Source organism: Schistocerca cancellata, chromosome 5 (genome assembly GCF_023864275.1).
Source record: "Schistocerca cancellata isolate TAMUIC-IGC-003103 chromosome 5, iqSchCanc2.1, whole genome shotgun sequence".
In the NCBI taxonomy this organism is placed as follows: domain Eukaryota; kingdom Metazoa; phylum Arthropoda; class Insecta; order Orthoptera; family Acrididae; genus Schistocerca; species Schistocerca cancellata.
The window spans coordinates 146,946,818-146,966,572 of NC_064630.1; the positions used below are offsets into that span (position 1 = coordinate 146,946,818).

Genomic DNA, 19,755 nt, shown 5'->3' on the forward strand with positions numbered 1-19,755 from the left:
CTGCTCCATTCACATATGCAGTGCAGGAAAAATGATTATTTAAATGCTTCTGTGTATGCTGTAATTAATTTAATATTTTCATGATACCTATGGAAGCAATGTGTAGGGATTTTAATAAGTTGCTAGTCATCATTTAAAGTCAGTTCCAAAATCTTTGTTTAGTAGACTTTCTCAGTATAGTTTCCATCTATCTTCAAAGTCCACCAGTCAGTTTCTACATCTCAATGACACTATACTGCAGGTCAAACAAACCTGTGACCATTCGTGCTGCCCTTTTCTGTATTTGTTCAGTATCCCCTCCTAGTCCTATTTGCTACAGCTCCCACATACTTGCGCAATATTGTAGAACAAGTTACACATGTGGTTTGTTAGCAATCTCATTTGTAAACTGAATGCATTTCCTTTGTATTCTACCAATAAACCAAGGTTTGTTACTTGCCTTACCCACAACTGAGCTTATGTGATAGTTCCATGTCACTACTAAGTGTTACGCTGAAGTATTTGTATGCGTTTATAGATTCCAAATGTGACTCACGAATATTACATTAATGGGATACTATGTTATTTTGTTTTGTGAAGTGCACAATTTTACATTTTTGAACATTTAAAACAAGCCACAAGTCATCAAACTATTTTGAAATCTTATAAAGGTCTGACTGAACATTGGTGTTCAGTTAATTTATAAATTACCTCCTTGCTGGTCTTCAGCTCAAGAAATTTGTGAACCCCCAACTTGTTGATAATTCTTCTTACATCTGCAGAAGAATTCAACTTCTATAAAAACCAGGACTCGTCACCTCTGATTTTTAGAAAGACTTTTATTGTGTGTTTAATTACTCGTTCCAGCATGATCTGAGTTAATAAACTAGGTACATCTCAACTTTAATGAACTCCAAACTTCCAAGGGGGTGGGGGGGGGTGATTCATGCAGAAGATTCTTTGCCACCTCTGATTACTTTGTGCAGCATGGAGCTCATGTGAAATACTTCAGAAAAAAAAGAAAATAAATAAATAAAATGTACAAAGCCAGACTTGCTCCTTAATAAACCCTGTTGCATAAGAATTACAATTTTAACTTCTGGAATGCTTTTTCCTGATAATCAAATGAACAGATCTTCTGCTAATAAAGCTTGTTCATTTATGTTCAGAATTTTTACAAGATTCCACCCTCAGTCAATGAAATGATTTATTTCCAAAAACTTTGGCTACAAAACATTTGGAAAATCTCGCACCCTGACAACAGCTTTGTTCAGACTGTACTTTGCTGTAGATAACTACATCATCTGTGAAAAGTCAGAGGGTACTGTTAATATTGTCCGCAAGATCATTAATATACAACATGAACGACAGGGGATCCAACACACTACTCTGGGGTACACCCGAAGTTAGTCCAACATCTGTCGATGACTCTCGATCCAAGATAATGTTGTGCATCCTCCATACCAAGAAATCCTCAATCCAGTCACATATTTCATCTGATACCCATTGTGACTGTACTTTTAAAAAGCAGCATAGATGTGGTACTGAATCAAATGCTTTTTGGAAATTGACAAATACTATATCTGCCAGACTGCCATGATCCATAACTTTTCAGATGTAATAAAAGTTTGAATTGGGTTTCACATGATCTGTGTTTCTGAAATCTGTGTTGGTTGGCATGGAGGAGACTGTTCTGTTCAAGATACATAATTGTGTTTGAGCTTAGGATGTGTTCTAAAATTCTGCAACAAATGAATGTTAAGGATACTGGACAGTAGTTTTCTATATCATACAGTTTTTGTTTGATGGACCTACAATAGAGTATACAGAATATGATAAGAATTTCATTAGGCCCTGTGGCTGTTTCTCAGCGCCACTGTCACTAATGTCTATATCACTCTTTTTCTCAGTGTTACGAGAACTAAGTTGGGGCAATATTCCTGGGTTTTCCTTTGTAAAGAACATTTGGAAACAGAGTTAAGCATTTCTGCTTTGATTTGCTACTCTGTGTCAGTTCCAGTCTCATCCATGAGTGACTGGACACCCACTTTGATGCCACTAACAGCAGCTTTTACAGATGACCAGAATTTTTTTGGGCTTCGTGAAAATTTGTTTGATAATATTCTGCTACAGTAGTAATTGAAGCTTCAGCATTGCTCTCTTGACATCCAAATGTGTGTCATTCAGCATCTCTCTATCCATAGCCCTATGCTTTGTTTTATACTTATTATGCAGTAGTCTCTGTTTCTTGAGAAGTTTCTCAACAGTGACTGCATACAATGGAGGCTCTTTCCTGCTATGAACTGTCCTAGTGGGCACATATCTATCTAGTTCATAATCAACTATTTTTTTAAAGTTGAGCCATAGTTCCTCTAACTGCTCTTGTCTTGTGTGAAAAGTATCAAGCTTCTCATTGATGTGTGACTTGTTTCTCTCTCCAGTTTGCTGAACATGTAAATCTTTGTTTTAGTTGCCCTTTGTGTTCTGGTATTCATTGTTACTAAAACTGCCTCATGGCCACTGAGACCAGTTTTGATGTGGACTTCCTCAAAGAGGTCAGACCTGTTTGTTGCTGTTAGATCTAATATATTTCCATCATGCGCGGGGTTCTGATGTGTCTGTTCAATATAGTTTGTGGAGAAGGCACTTAATAATATTTCACAGAATATCTTGTCATATCCACCACTGACAAAACTATAACTATCCAAGTTGTGTGATGGATGAAAAAAGTGTCATCCAATCGTTACAGTATTCTTATGGAATGTGTGTTGTTAGGATTTATTTATTAAAGTAAAATTGAAAAATTCAGATTGTATATTACTTTGTGCTTCTCTTATGTACATTTCTTTTTTTCAGTGTAGGAATTGTACACAATATGTAAGAAATCTAGACCTATGTAACATTTCTTTAATGTTTAAAAATTGTAGTTAAAACCAAGTTATTTTATTGCCATGGCTCTTTATGCAATATGACAGCCTGTTGTGGTCTTAAATCTGTTACCACACGTTCATGCACGTAGTGACAATCTAAAATTGACAGCAGTGAGATCTTTGGACAAACCTAAGCGTTTTTGAAAGAAAAAGCCATATGCTTTTGTTGTTAATGAAGTTAAATTTACCACAGCCAGAATTTCGTTCTACACATTATGAGGGTGGTCCTATAACTACCCGGCCTGACTGAGAGATATCAGTCGTTGAAAAATATCTCTGGATTAGAAAGTATACAATCTATGAAGTATATGTTTCAAGTTTGAAGACACCACATTATTTAGTATTTGTTTGGCAGCCATCAATAGTGAACTTTGTGAGTGAACTTGTGAAATGGAGAAAATTGGTCATTTTCATGTGATATTTTTTTTTTTTTTTTAAATCACCTCAACACAGCCAATATTAAAGCTGAGCTAGATTCTACTTTGGGAGAGTCTGCTCCTTCATTGACAACAGTAAAATATTGGGTAGCTGAGTTTAAATGAGGACATACGAACTGCCAAGACGAGTATCGCAGTGTTCGACCAAATGAGGTGATGACTCCAGAAATGGTAGAGAAAATCCACAAAGCAGTACAGTATGATCATTGACCGAAAGTGCGTGAGCCAGCAGACATAGCAGGCATTTCAAAAAGTGATGTACATTGCATATTATCTGAAAATTTGGACATAAGAAAACTCTGTGCAAGGTTTGTATCGTGTTTGCTCACACTCGAGCAAAAACAGTGTCTGAAGATGTTTCAATTGAATGTTTAGTGAACTTTTGCAGCAACAAAGCTGATTTTTTTGTGCCATTTCATAACCATTGATGAAATAATGGGTCCACCACTTCACTCCAGAGACAAATGAACAATCAAAGCAATGGACACAAATTGGAGAACCGACGCAAAGAAGGTGAAGACCATTTCATCTGCAGGCAAGGTCATTGCATCGGTTTTTTGGGATGCGCGTGGGATAATTTTCATTGACTACCGTGAAAAAGGAAAAAGTATCAATGGCGAGTATTATGTGAACTTATTCCAACATTTGGGCAAAGAAATCAAGCAAAAATGGCTGCATTTGGCGAAGAAGAAAGTGTTGTTTCTTCAGGACAGTGCACCAGCTCACAAGTCCATTATTGCAATGGCCAAAATTAATGAATTAAAGTTTGAATTGCTACCTCATGCAATCTGTTCACCAGATTTAGCCCCCTTGAATTATTTTCTGTTGCCAAACTTGAAAAAACGGCTCGGTGGTCGAAGATTTTCAACAAATAAAGATGTGATGTCAGCAGTTAATGGCTATTTTGAGGAGTTAGACAGTTCTCATAAAAAAAGGTATCAAACTTATTTAACATCACTGGAAAAAGTGTATAAAGCTTAAAGGAGATTGTGTTGAAAAATAAATACATTTTTTCCAAAATTTTTGTGTTTTTTCTTTGTTGGGTCAGTTACTTATGGGACCACCCTCATAAATCTTTCGGGCAAAATTAATTGAGGACAGGCTAAAATTTTTAGTTGGATATCATGCTCAGAAGTAGCTGAGGGCTTTATAGAAGATTATAATCCTTTTTCTTTTTAAATTTGATTGGCCACATTGGACCACTTGAGTCATTCCATGTTCACTTTCTCTTTGAAGATTGGACTACTTGCTTCTTGCGCTCAGCCCAGTACTTTACATTCGTTCTGAAAACAATTTTCTTAACTCGTCTGAAATCTCTACCAGTCTTCTGTGCATCATTTCTGCTGAAAATTTATGATTCATAAGGAGAGTATTAATTTTGTTTTTGCTCTCTGCATCAGTAATTCTAAGTCCGACTGCTTCAAGATCTTGCTGAATTTCTTTGACCCACTGTCCTCCTGTCTTCTTTCCAAGACTTTTCATCACTACTTGTTTTAAAATTCTGTTGTCAGGCAGTCATAAGACTTGAAAGAAATATGAGATTCTTTTCTTCTTCATTGTGCTGGTGATTGGGTCAATCTCACAATAGACAGTTTCATTAGGGAGGATTCTCCAGAATCCATCAACCTGGTATTTTTTATTGATGCACATTCTGATAATTCTTCATTCAGTCTTGAGGAGTTGATCAGTTCTTCATTTTTAATTTGGAACAGAATTTCACAAGCATAAGTTGCTTCCAGGAGAGTTACAGTTTTGTAATGTTAGGTCGTAATGTCTATTGAGAGGCATTTATTATTATATGTTGACCAGGTTAGAAATTGTGCTTTTTTCAATTGGTTGGTTCTATTTATCCATGTTGCTTCCTCCCCCAAGTTGTGCCAAATTGTTCTCCGAGATATTTAAATTGTAGAACTGTGTTAATTGCATGATCATTTATGAAGATTTAATCTATGCAAATAGGTTTCATGGGCATTATTTCAGTTTTCTCAGAGGATATTTGTAATCGTATTTTTGAGGCAATTTTCTGGAGCCTTGTGATCTAAGCACGAACTTCTTCCATGTCAAGGGCTAAGAGAGCTAAATCATCAGCAAACCCAAGGCCGTTTGCTCTTATTGCTGGTTTTCCTCCAATTTTAATTTTACATGGATTTTCTTTTTGCCAGATTGTCATGATGTGATCGATGACCACATTGAAAAGCAAAGGGGACAATCCATCACCTTGTCTGAGTCCTATTTTTATTGTGAAAGCTTTTGACATTTCTCCTCTAAACTTGACATTTGAATTTGTGTTAGTTAAAGTTAGCTGAATGAGTCTTAACAGTTTGGGATGGAGGCCATATGATCTAAGGATTTTTGGAAGTTTGGGTCTATGAACACTATCATACGCTTTTTTAAAATCCATGAATGAGATGAATAACTGTTTGTTTCTATACTTCTAATATACCATTAGTAAAGAAAGTCATACCCAGTATTTTTGTAGGGGGGGGGGGGGGGGGGGGAGATATGCAGTTTTCATATGCTACCTTATAAGTGTTTTGACAATGTTACTGAAATAATCTCTTCCAAATTCTGAAGGTGGCAAGGGTCAAATACAGGGTGCAAAAGGCTATTTATAATTTGTACAGAAACCGGATGGTAGGGAAGCAATGGTTGGGAAGGGAGTGAGACAGGGTTGTAGCCTATCCCCAATGTTATTAGTTCTGTATATTGATCAATCAGTCAAGGAAACAAAAGAAAATTTGGAGTAGGAATTAAAATCCACGGAGAAGAAATAAAAACTTTGAGGCATGCCGATGACATTGTAATTCTGTCAGAGCCAGCAAAGGACCTGGAAGAGCAGTTGAATGGAATGGACAGTGTCTTGAAAGGAGGATATAAGATGAATATCAACAAAAGCAAAATGAGGGTAATGGAATGTAGTCGAATTAAATCAGGGAAATGAGACACTCAAAGTAGTAGATGAGTTTTGCTATTTGGGGAGCAAAATACCTGATGATGGTCGAAGTAGGGAGGATATGAAATGTAGATTGGCAATGGCAAGAAAGGCGTTGTTAACATCGAGTATAGATTTAAATGTCAGAAAGTGTTTTATGAACATATTTGTGTGGAGTGTAGCCATTTATGGATATGAAACATGGATGATGAATAGTTTAGACAAGAAGAGAATAGAAGCTCTCGAAATGTGGTGCTACAGGAGAATGCTGAAGATTAGATGGGTAGATCACATAACTAATGAGTAGGTACTGAATAGAATTGGGGAGAAGAGGAATTTGTGGCACAACTTGACTAGAAGAAGGGATCAGTTGGTAGGACATGTTCTGAGGCATCAAGTGATTGCCAGTTTAGTATTGGAGGGCAACACATTCAGAAGGATGTAGGATGCAATAGTTCTGGGAAATGAAGAAGCTTGCACAGGATAGAGTAGCATGGAGAGCTGCATCAAACCAGTCTCAGGACTGAAGACCACAGCAACAACAACCATGTAAGTTTGAGAACAATGAATCTGTATCATTTAGACACACGATTTCTGTTTGCTAATATATGTTACACAAATTTTCTTGTAGAGGAGGTATTAACTCAGCGTTTTAAGAAAAATGCACCAAATGAGAATTATGGACAATAGTTATTAAATGAGTGCAATTTGTCAATGTTATGTTACAAATATTAGTATTTTCACTACTTTATCTGCTTTAATATTAGATCTCTAATAGTGAGTTTATAAAATTGCTGCAGCAGACAAGTCCTTAAAACTGTGTTCATCACAAAATAAAAATTTCAGTATGGAATGGAAATATATTTATTATCTTTCAATATCAGTACATTATTATTCATCTATATGTATAGAATTGATGTAATCAGAACACAAGCAACATTTCTTCTGATTTTATAAGTAATTAGTGTTTGTCCTTTGTCCGAATTCCAGGCTGTAAAGACAAATATGCAGAGTGAACTGCTGGCAGTTCTCTCACGGGTAACTCAACAGGTGCAAGACCATTCTTCATCAAATGCCCCACTCCAGCTGCCTACTTCCAACATTCCAGTGCTGACATCTGTACCATCAACTGGTCCTGCATTTCTGCTGGAGCTGTTCAGTTCTGTATTTGTACAACTGAGATGTATCACAACTGCTCATGCTTCATTATTACACATTTTTTCTTGCATTGCTGAAAAACATCACGTCGATGTCCACCTCTATGAAATGGCTGATGTCTGGTCAAAAATACAAGCTGTTGTAAGTAAAAACTGTGCAGTTCTTTCTGAGATTAATGCTGTCCTCTGTTTTAGTGCAGTATAATTATTGTGTGTGTGGGTTTGATTTTTTTTTTTTTTTTTTTTTTTTTTTTTGACATGTTTTATTCTTATATTGCCATCCAAATGTTTAGCATCTTCATTGGGGTTGTATTTAATACTGTGAATGTTATATTTGGCTGTATTATTTTATTGAAGTGATGTTTTATGCTGCATGCAAGCCTGTTGTTGGCTTAATATTGTTACAATCTTTGCACTCATAGTGAGTGACAATCTAAAATTTACAACAGCAAGTTTTTTTGGAGAAATCTAAGTGTTCATTAAAAGGGAAATCTACATGGTTGTGATATTCCACTGCTTCTTTACTGTAATATTGCTTTATTTCAGCACACTTGCCAATATCTTCTGTTTGAACTTCATTTCTTGAAGTGTTGCAGTTACTGCTGAAGTTAAGTGTACAATTCAGCATCCAATTCTTGAAATAAATATGATGTGTCTCATAAACAACATATTATATATATTGTACTCTCATTTACAGTGACTGTGCATAACAAAGTTGCTTCTTTATTCGGAACCTCACAAATACATTGATAAGGACTGTGTCCAAATCCGGTCTTAGTTAACAGATTCCAATTGAATATGTTGATAACAAGTTTTCTCCTGTCCCTGTGAGGTCATAGGGAATGTTATGACTGCTCTTTCTCTGTGGCTCGCATATCATCTCCAAGGCAAAACTTGACAACACTGAATAAACTGCCAACCAACAGGTACCATGAATATAGTAAGATATGTATTGTTGTCCCAGCTTGCAGATGTGCTGCGTCCATCCAGTTCATAATTGTATGTGCGTAAATTAAATATACATCCAGACAGTAGGTTATCCTAATTCATTACCTAAATGAACTGTTTATAGCGGTTATTATCTTGTGTCGGTTTGGTAAATGCTTGTGCAACATAGCACGTCACCAAATTCCTCCCCGTAGGCGAGTGATGGCATTACTACTGTGAAATGTCAACAAACAGTAAACATTCAAAGTGCAAAATTCAGTTTAACCTTCTTGACTACAAGTATCATAGTTTACATCTGTTTGATGTATAATCAGAGTTACAATTGCATCTCATTTGTAATAAATGTGCTGATGTATGTTCACTACTTATGGAATACTCTACAGTGAATTATGAATCATTAATCATAGACATGTATGTGCCTGAACTTCACTTTAAGTTTTTAACCCCTCTACCAGGCAGTTATTCTTTTACTACTGATATGGAATGCCAGTAACAATCATTTAACAGCTTCACAATATTTCTTTGCTTAGTCTCTTGAATTACTCATTATTAGGACCCACAATCCAGTAGACATTTTGTGTAACCCTCCATACTTTATCTAATCAAAAATTTTTCTTCTGGAACTCAGGCTTTTCTAACCAAGCTCATAAAATGTTTTGGAAATTGCTAGGCATGTGCTACACCTGTGGCATGTCTTCGAATACAGGTTTTAATAAATGGATATAAGAAGGTTCCATGATGGAGACTGTTGAATATGAGAAATAGGGAGGATAGCCGAGGTGCTCCAGGAGGGGTAGAAAGACAGAAAGAAAGGCAGGAAAATAAAGGCTAAGGAAGTTATAACATAAGAAAGAAAGAAGATAGACCCCAAAGATTGGTACCCAGCCCAGCCCACAGCCCAAGGATCACACCCTCGGAGGTTCTTCGCTGAAGGATTGGAGGAATTTGCCAATTCTGCAGAATGAGCTGCAATGGCTTCTCCACACCAGGTCCCAAAAAGTGGTTCTGTCACCTTACTATTGACACTTAGTGGGGACGTTAGTGACATGACACGGTAATCATCTTTTCCACTGAAAACCCGACATTGAAATTAAACACACACTAAATTACCCAACACTCACTAAAAATTCCTATAAAATCATATCTGTGTTACTAATCTGATTAAAAAATAGACATTTCTTTAGGAAACTCTACAAAACTTACAAAGCTATTATGGGATATTCACCTGTGTAAATTGTTATAGAAAACACCATCTCCTGTTATGAGACTGTGGCTTCAGCTGCCAGAGGCTGCATTACTTTTTAAAATTGATCCATTTTCATCTACAGCTGCACAATGTGCAAGAGATATTTGGATTTTTATGTTAATATTAGTAGTTTTAAATATAATATACCTTTGTACATAATAAACCACATTAATATACCAATTAATGATGAATACTTAAATAAATGTTGTTACGCTATATACAGAGAGATAAAATACAAATGTTCTTCTGAATGAGAATACATGAGTTAACATAGAAAAATTTATTTTTGTAGGTATTCATTTACTGTGTAAAAGCAGTGATCAACCAAGTACGACTTCAATTTAGATTTGAAGTGACCAATGTTTTGTATGTGTTTAATGGTATCTGGCAAGGCATTGTATAGTTTGATACTAGGATGGATAAGACCGCTTTGATAAAACTTTGTGTTGGCGCTTTGAACATGTACATCCAATTTTGGTCTTGTATCATAGCTGTGTATTGTGTGATTTTGAGTGATGAGTGGTCTTTAAATACATTATATTTTCAAGTATATATATGCAAGGAAGTGGCAGGATCATCCTTTTTTGAAACAGTGGTCTACATGATTTGTGATTATCTAACCCCTTCCATTATTTTTATAAATTTTGGAATGTTTTGATGGCATCTCCAGAATTTCCCCAGAACGTAATCTCATACCGGAGGTGAGAGTGTACAACTGCATAATATACACAATGAAGAGTGTTGTAGCTGGTACAGTCTTTTAATGTATGTATCGCAAAACAAGAAGTACTTAATTTTTTGTTCATTTGCTCAATATGTGCTTTCCATTTCAAGTTGTCTTGTAGATGAAGTCCAAGAAATTTGGTACAGGCTGTTTTGGCAGTTGTCTCTAGATTCGGTGATATCAGATTTTTTGTTTGTGCATTGTGTATATCCATAGCTACAGTTTTTCCAGTGTTTATTATTAAGTCATTGCCCTCAAAGTAACATGTTAGCCTGTCAGTGGCTTCTCATATGTTTTTTACAAGAGTTTCTTCTGAGTTTCCTGTAATTAGAACACTCGTATCATCAGCGAATTGAAATATTTTACTGCTGTCATTGCTTATGTAAAGGTCATTTACATAGAGTAAGAACAGAGCAGGACCCATTACTGATCCTTGTGGCACTCCATATTTAACAGTCAGTAGCTTGGAATTATATTTCCTAGTTACATTATCCCTTTCCTGATCTATTTCCACATATTGTTCCCTGATCTTAAGATAAAAGCTGAGCCAGTTGTTAACCTTTGACAAATCTAAAAATATGCCCATGGTAAGTTTTTGTTGTCTAATGCTATCAGTGCCTCTAATAGAAATGAGTGAACTGCTGATTCGGTTGAACGGTTTGCTCTAAATCCATCTTGAGATACTGAAAGAATGCCATTATCCTCTAAGAAGTCTGTTAGTCTCTTATTGAAGAGCCTTTCTAATATTTTTGAGAAAACAGACATAAGTGCCAATGGTCTATAGTTGGAAATATCATCTTTGTTTCCTTTCTTGTATAATGGCTTCACTTTTTCTATTTTCAAACACAAAGGAAAAGTTCCTGTAGTAAAAGGTAGGTTACATAGTTGAGTTAAGGGCTCAGTGATAAAGTCCCCACATTTCTTTATAATGAAATCAGGTATATCATCTACACCTGCAGAGTGTTTCATTTTGAGACTTTTTATTGTAACCAGTACTACTTCTTCATTTGTTGGGTACAGAAACATTGATTTGCTTGAGACTTTTCTCACTGTTTATGTATGCTGTTTTCTATTAGAGGTCTGTTGTAGTAGTTTCTCTGTTACATTTATAAAATAGTTATTAAACTTATTAGCTACTTCCTGTGGGTTATTAATGTTTTCCAAGCCAGCCTTTAATACTATATTATTAACTCTATTTTTGTAAGATTTGGTTTCTTTCTTTACAACTTGCAAGATTGCTTTGGTTCTGTTTGAAGCATCTTCTATGTATTTGTCATTGTCTCGTTTCTTTGCCCCCTTTATTATTTTAATTAAGATAGATTTATATTTTTTAAAGTAACTGTCAAACTCCTGAGTTGTGTTGTAGCTTCTTGCAATATTGTTAAGGTACCGTTTTCTAGCCAAAGATATCATTATACCACTAGTAATCCGCTTGTTGCTTTAAGTGGTTTGGGTTGTTTTGGCTTTCAATGGAAAAGCAAGATTAAAATAACATTTAAAAATATTCATGAATGTCTGAAACTTATCAGAAATATTTTCTGTACTATACAGTAGCTCCCATGATTCTTGTTGGAGATAATTATGGAATGTTTGTACTGCGGTATTACTGAAAGTTCTGCCCATGTGTGTAGTCTTTCTCATATAATTGTAGGATGGATTAGTGTTTACACAAAAGCTTATAGCCTATGCATGATGGCCTGCCAGTCCAGCTTTAATTACAACTGATTTATATTTTGTTTTGGAGCTCATTGTTATTTGGTCTATAGTAGTACTAGAATGATTCGTTTCACATGTAGGGGAGTGGATTGTAATCTCCAAATTATTGGCTGTTAATACATTCATCAGCTCAGATTTTGAATTGCTTCACTTATTAAAGTCAATATTTTGGGTCTCCACATATAAGAACTGTTTTTCGATTTGTTACTACTTTATTTAGTAAAGTATCAAATCGAGTGTTGAATTTTTTTAGGTGGGTGTCTGGAGACCTATACAAACATATTACAATTAGTTTGAATGCTGGAATTTCTATGCCTAATATTTCAAAATCTTTCTCAGTGCTTAAGGATTCAACATTGTCTAAGTTATTGAATTTGATATCTTTCTTTATGTATATGCAGTTCCCTCCATGTGTAAACTGATTTCTACAAGTTTGTGCTGCTAACACATAATCCGTTATTGTCACTGTCTTTAACAAATTTTCTTTCAGCCAGTGTTCAGTTAAGCAAAGTATATTAACATATCTGAGTTCACTTGATAGCAAGATTTCCAGCCCTCTTACTTTATTCCTAAGTGATTGTTTATTCTGATGAAGAAGAGTGACCTGTGAGATTTTAAGTTTGTTCTGATTGTACTTGGTTGAACACTTACCTTTATTTCTGAATTTAAATTATGTGGGAAATCTTCATTCTCATCTTGAAGTGTGAGTTGGTTTTTTCCATTGGTCATAAGAAAATGTTCTGATGGTGAAAGGGGGCAGTTCTCCATCTCTTTGGTCATTTTACTTGTGTGGTCGATGTTGAGGTGGTGTCTGTTTTTGCTGCAAGGACTGCTACTGGAGGTGGTGGTGATAGCTGCACTAGCTATCCTAATTTGGTCTACAGGCTTTTTGGGAATAAAAAAATCTTGTAGATGACATGGTCCCCTTACATTTTTCTCATTGGAATTGCTGAACTTTCTCCTGTTGCTGGGGTGGTAGTAGTTGATTGTTGGTGTTCACTGATACATGTAAAATTAGATGTCCTTGGTGATACTTTTGAGACTGGATCCACTGATGTCCTTAGTGGGTCTCCTGTGGGTACTGCTTCTGGTTTCCAGTGCCCAGTTCTGCTTGTTGTATCTTGAATATCTTCAGGTGTGGAACTAGGTTCAGTTGCTTTTTTTGGGTTAGACGCTTTTGCTGGTATCAGAGCCTGGTTTAGTCAATGGTAGTTTTGTTTTGCTGTGTCTTCTTTGAGTGAGGAAGGTGTAGTACAGTTCTTTATTGCGGCTCCTTGTTTATCTTTCATAACCATCGAATTGGATAAGTCCGTTTTTGCTGCTAATTTTTCTTGTGTTTTCACTGTCATATTTGCTGAAAGGTCTTCACATTGTATGTATGTTAGAGCTGGTATTTGCAGATTGGCACCTACTGCTGGCTGTAAATGTCTACATAATTTCTTTTTGCCTTCCATTTGCAAGTGAAGTCCAGGCCTTATTGGCCGAAAGCTTATATTGTGACAATCTTTTTGTTGTGCCTATCTGCGACTCAGTGTATTCCCTATATGGTGAGTGGCAACTTTCCTTTACATAATATTGTTACATTCCATTCCGGATTTTCCATTGTTTCGTTTCTGAAGAATAGCATACATGTTGATATCATTTACAACTCTTATCTTGCCATTCTATACATACATATTGAGTTAAACTATTACCACTATATCCCATATTCATACCTGGCTTCTAATTTGTCTTCTGTGCTGTATTTATTTTAAACCTCTGTGGTTAATCACTCACTACTGTAACTCCTTGTGTATGTTCCAGCACACTTACCTGAGAGTTCGCCCATCATATTTACACTTTACAGCTAAAGACTTTCTAGTGCACGGAATAACTTAGCATTGTTTGTACTACGAAACTATATATGATTGTTAAGGGTTAAGCATGTAATAATTCGATGTAAGACATTTTGTTGAGTCTGAAGTTTGTTCTCGTACTGGTCGGTAGAGAAGGAAAAGTTCCTTAATCGATGTGAAGGTATAAGGGCTGTAAAAAGGAAATTGCAAGGTCTAATCTGAGCCTGTCCTGGAAAACAGCGAAGAACATTTATGTTATAATATATTTTCTTCGTTTGACCACAGTTGTGATTCGCATGTTTCTTTTTGTTATGCGACGTGTTATGAATATTTTCATTATACGTGCAAAAGTGCACAAGCTTTAATCGAACCTGCGTCTTTCGAAAACGATAACTTTTAATCAGTACGATTACGCGAATACCATCTAAATCGCAATTGTGATCGCAAAAGTGTTTCCTGGACCAAATAATTCTTATAAAATGTGTACTGAAATGTACTGAATTGCCCCCTCTGTTTATTGATTGTATAGCCACTGAATTGCTATTTATTTATTTAAAGGGATAATAATAATTATTAAAAGGGTGGCAATTTTATTTAAGCTTTGATTTTACTCTTTCGATTGTTGCGAGTCAGCGATAGTGCAATGCTGCTCGGTTTGGAGAATACACATTTTATAAGAAATATTTGGTCCAGGAAACACTTTTGCGATCACAGTTGCGATTTAGACAGTACTCCCATAATTGTAATCATTAAAAGTTATCGTTTCCGAAAGACACAGGTTCAATTAAAGCTGTGTGGACTTTTGCGCGTATAATGAAAATATTCATAACACATCGCGTAACAAAAAGAAAAATGCGAATCACAACCATGGTCAAACAAAGAAAATATATGATAACATAAATGTTCTTCGCTGTTATTCAGGACAGGCTCAGATTAGACCTTGCAATTTTTCAGTTATAGGAAATGACAAGACGTTACACTTGGGAGATATTTGTTTTGAAGAACTTGTATTTACCTTCTCTCTCTCTCCTTTTTACAGCCTTTATACCTTCACATCGATTAAGGAACCTTTCCTTCTCTACCGACCAGTACGAGAACAAAATCCAGACTCAACAAAATGTCTTACATGCGTAACCCTTAACAATCATATATAGTTTCGTAGTACAAACAGTGCTAATTTATTCCATGCACTAGAATGTCTTTGATACACTGAGCACAAAAATTCTTCAAGAAGAATACAATAATTCCAATCCCAAAGAAAGCAGGTGTTGACAGATGTGAAAATTACCGAACTATCAGTTTAATAAGTCACAGCTGCAAAATACTAACACGAATTCTTTACTGACGAATGGAAAAACTGGTAGAAGCGGACCTCGGGGAAGATCAGTATGGATTCCGCATAAATGTTGGAACATGTGAGGCAATACTAAACTTAAGACTTATCTTAGAAGAAAGATTAAGAAAAGGCAAACCTATGTTTCTAGCATTTGTAGACTTAGAGAAAGCTTTTGACAATGTTAACTGGAATACTCTCTTTCAAATTCTGAAGGTGGCAAGGGTAAAATACAGGGAGTGAAAGGCTATTTACAGTTTGTAGAGAAACCAGATGGCAGTTACAAGAGTCGAGGGGCATGAAAGGGAAGCAGTGGTTGGGAAGGGAGTGAGACAGGGTTGTAGCCTCTCCCCGATGTTATTCAATCTGTATATTGAGCAAGCAGTAAAGGAAACAAAAGAAAAATTTGGAGTAGGTGTTAAAATTCATGGAGAAGAAATGAAAACTTTGAGGTTCACCGATGACATTGTAATTCTGTCAGAGACAGCAAAGGACTTGGAAGAGCAGTTGAACGGAATGGACAGTGTCTTGAAAGGATTATATAAGATGAACATCAACAAAAGCAAAACGAGGATAATGGAATGTAGTCAAATTAAATCGGGTGCTGCTGAGAAAATTAGATTAGGAAATGAGACACTTAAAGTAGTAAAGGAGTTTTGCTATTTGGGGAGCAAAATAACTGATGATGGTCGAAGTAGAGAGGATATAAAATGTAGACTGGCAATGGCAAGGAAAGCGTTTCTGAAGAAGAGAAATTTGTTAACGTCGAGTATAGATTTAAGTGTCAGGAAGTCATTTCTGAAAGTATTTGTATGGAGTGTAGCCATGTATTGGGGAGAAGAGGAGTTTGTGGCACAACTTGACAAAAAGAAGGGACCGGTTGGTAGCACATTTTTTGAGGCATCAAGGGATCACAAATTTAGCATTGGAGGGCAGCGTGGAGGGTAAAAATCGTAGAGGGAGACCAAGAGATGAATACACTAAGCAGATTCAGAAGGATGTAGGTTGCAGTAAGTACTGGGAGATGAAGAAGCTTGCACAGGATAGAGTAGCATGGAGAGCTGCATCAAACCAGTCTCAGGACTGAAGACCACAACAACAGCTAAAGGTATATCCCCATTGATTCCCCTTGTCAAAAGGGGTGGAGTTAAACTCCAGCATCACACAGAAAAAAAATAACTTACCTAGGTTCTGCAGTCCATTTACTGGCTAATGTACCACTTGACGCGGCTGGAAATCTGAGAATGTTTTATTAACGGATATCGCCGTGAAAGCATGTGTTTGTGTGTGTGTATTAGTTATCTTGTTGCTTTTGAAGTATAGGATAGTTAACAGTAATTGCAGTCCTAAAGAAGATGGGGAAAGAAGTAAGAGACTGCTATATGGAAACCTAAAGCTGAGAAATATAGCAGATAACTAATGCCACAATAAAGAAAAAGACTGAGCAGTTCAACACAGATCCTATACAGCTTGCTAGAATCTTGCAGCAACTAGATGCCAAGGGAAAGTGGAATCATTGTTTAGGTTGGGCTGTGTCTCTGAAAGTAAGTGTGCTGTTGACGCTGCTGCTGCTGCAGCAGGTTGACGAGCTGCAGCTACGATCTGTGATGGTTGCTGTAGACCCATGTAGCGTTAATACAGTTGAAGCCCTCCATAGTCATTGTTGAAAATCTTCCATCCCATGGTCTTGTTAACTTCTTCTCCATCATAATTGTTCATTGACTACTTAAACCACGTCAAAATTCTCAATTTGCAGTGCTATAAATTGCTTTTGCACTGCAATGTAATCTTGCAGACAACAGATATCCATTCCAGCATATCTTTGTATCAAAAAATCACTGATCTTCTTCAGAATTTCAGTTTTCTAGTTGCCATTCTTGTTCTTCATCAGTTTTATTTACTCCCAGCCCTACTTGTTCTGGGTTGTTTCAGTGATCACAACATGAAATACGGTTCAATCCCACGTCTGGCCATCCTGATTTAGGTTTTCCGTGATTTCCCTAAATCACTCCAGGCAAATGCCGGGATGGTTCCTCTGAAAGGGCGCGGCCGACTTCCTTCCCCATTCTTCCCTAATCCGATGAGACCGATGACCACGCTGTCTGGTCTCCTTCCCCAAACAACCAACCAACCAACAACATGAAATATTACACTTCTACTGTACTGTGATATTAGTCAGTGATGTAAAGTCTGATTGAGAGCTATGGCTACATTCTTGCTCACCTTATTATTTTTGCACACTCACGAGTACCTGCCAATTGAACTTCATTTCTGAAACTACTGCCGTTACTGCTGGAAGTTAAGAGTACAGTCAAACATCCAATTCTTGAAATAAATACTTCTCATAAACAATGTAATATATTTTGTACTCTCATTTACAGTGACTGTGTATAAAATAGTTGCTTCATTACACTGCCTATATCCATTCCCTAATTCATGGAGGTATCTTCTGTCTGTGCAACTAAATGAAAGAGAGTTTGTTTATTGCCATACGCGTTTCACTTCTCTTATTTCTCTTTATACACATAATAAATGTATTTGTAGTAGTTACTATATGTTAAATGTTACATTTTGTCTTGTTTTTATCTTGTGTTTAATATTAGAATCAACTTTTGTAGCACAAATTTCATGAGATGAAATTATTGTTCGGTGTTACATACGATTTCCAGTGCTGTTAGCCCATACGTGTGGTCCTGGAGATGTGTTCATTAGTCGCCTGCTCCAGCTGGCTGACTTCTGACATTTCTCACCCACATTTGTTACATATGCATTTCACTTACATCAGTCATTTGCACTTTTCATTTTGTGATGAACATGTGTGTGTTTACAGTGGGTAGTGTTGCCAGCTGTCACTGTGTGTTTAACATTCATCTTTTGTTTGTGTTGTCAGGTTATTGTTGTTATTGTTTTAGTGGCTAACATGATCAGAGAGTTGTTTATTATATGGATATGGCCATTAAGTACTTCCTTTTCTTGTAATGTCAGGAGTTTTTTGTTGTCCTGACATTACAAGAAAACTTTCCAATACAAAGAGACCTTGCAATGAAAAAGGTAGTACTTAATACCAAATCCATATAAGCAACAACTGTGTAATCGTGTTAGCCACTGAAACAATAACAGACATCTGAAACATAACCAGAATAAATAATTAATTCATCGAAGTGACGTGTTACACTACATTGTGTGAATTTGCTAATATAGATAAAAAACTTAAATGTACCATGGTAGACATCTGACGCTCACAACAAATTATTGAGGATAAGTTAAAACTTACAGTTGCATCTCACCGTAGCTGAAAACTCCATAGAAAATATTATTTCACAAGAAAATGTTTCAGTAGCTATATGTATAAATGGATTAAATTCATAAGACTGAAATATTAAATGTTATGTACAGTATGTATATATTAATTTGTTGTTTCAATGGGAAAGAGAATCTGATTGCATAAATCTTTGTTGCTGATTACTTTGTTTGATGTGTGATGATGTCCTTCCCTTTTTGAAGTATTTGAACTTCCCAGATTATTCAGTCATTTTGTTTATTTATTTCTTTATTTTCTTAGCTGCAGTTGCTCCTTACAGATTACTTAGACATTCAGAACACAAGTGGAGAGCCCCAGCAGGCTCCCTCATTTTCAGAATCAGCAAGTGACATGTCTGTCTTCTTCACAAGAAAGAAACCTTCCAGACAGAAAAAGAGTCCATTGTTTAAATTTGACTATTCATCCCATGCTCTAACCATGAACAGTTATCTCAAGGACCAGTGGAAGAGTGATAGAGTTATGAAGGTAATAATTTATTCTTTACAGTGAAAATAGTAAAATGTAAGTGCAAAGATAATCTTATAACACACCACTATTTTATGTCAACCTGTACATCAAACATAATATTTGTGAACTCGTGATAATGAGTATAATTTTCTTGCATGCAGTGCTTTATCTTTTCTTTAACAGTTTGAGACAAGAAAAAAAATGCTACGGCACGATGTTTGTGATAAACCATCTGGTTATCATGATTTCCGAGACAGCAATTTAGCATTTTCCTGCTGCTCCCGTGGCTAAATACATATGATAATGAAATTGCACCATGTGATAGAGCAACTCAAAGAATTTATGTTCTGACAACAGATGTGCAACTGTTGTTGCCACAGTCTAGCATGATCACATTAAGTGAAAATGGTGACTCTGCGGCAGTGCGTGCAAGCAATAGTGTGGTTTGCAAAAATCAAAATCTCCAATTATTGTGCAAGAGATTGTAGATTGTAAGGATGTAGTTCACCTGATGTGAAGATAATTAAGGTATGGTATCATAAGTTTCTGGTAACTACAAATGTTCTGAACATCCTGGCTGTGCATGTTATAGTTTTTGAAAGAGGAAGTAGACAGCATCAGACAAGCATTTCTCAGAAGCGCCCGTAAGCGAATTCAACAGGCATCCAGGCAACTTTATGTACCCGGAGCAATATTGCTTTGTGTAGTGTACCAGCATCGTCATTTGTGTAACATCCAATGCTGAACAA

General features: G+C 36.2%; 1 protein-coding gene across 2 annotated transcripts in view; it reads left to right on the forward strand.

Moving 5' to 3' along the window:
• Positions 1-19,755, forward strand: part of LOC126187413 (exocyst complex component 4) — a 282,045-nt gene that overhangs the window by 123,475 nt on the left and 138,815 nt on the right. For both annotated transcript variants that reach the window (XM_049928480.1, XM_049928481.1), the window contains 2 exons: positions 7,269-7,577; positions 18,800-19,024. In XM_049928480.1, coding sequence (XP_049784437.1) covers positions 7,269-7,577; positions 18,800-19,024 — 534 coding nt within the window. The remainder of the gene's footprint in view (positions 1-7,268; positions 7,578-18,799; positions 19,025-19,755) is intronic.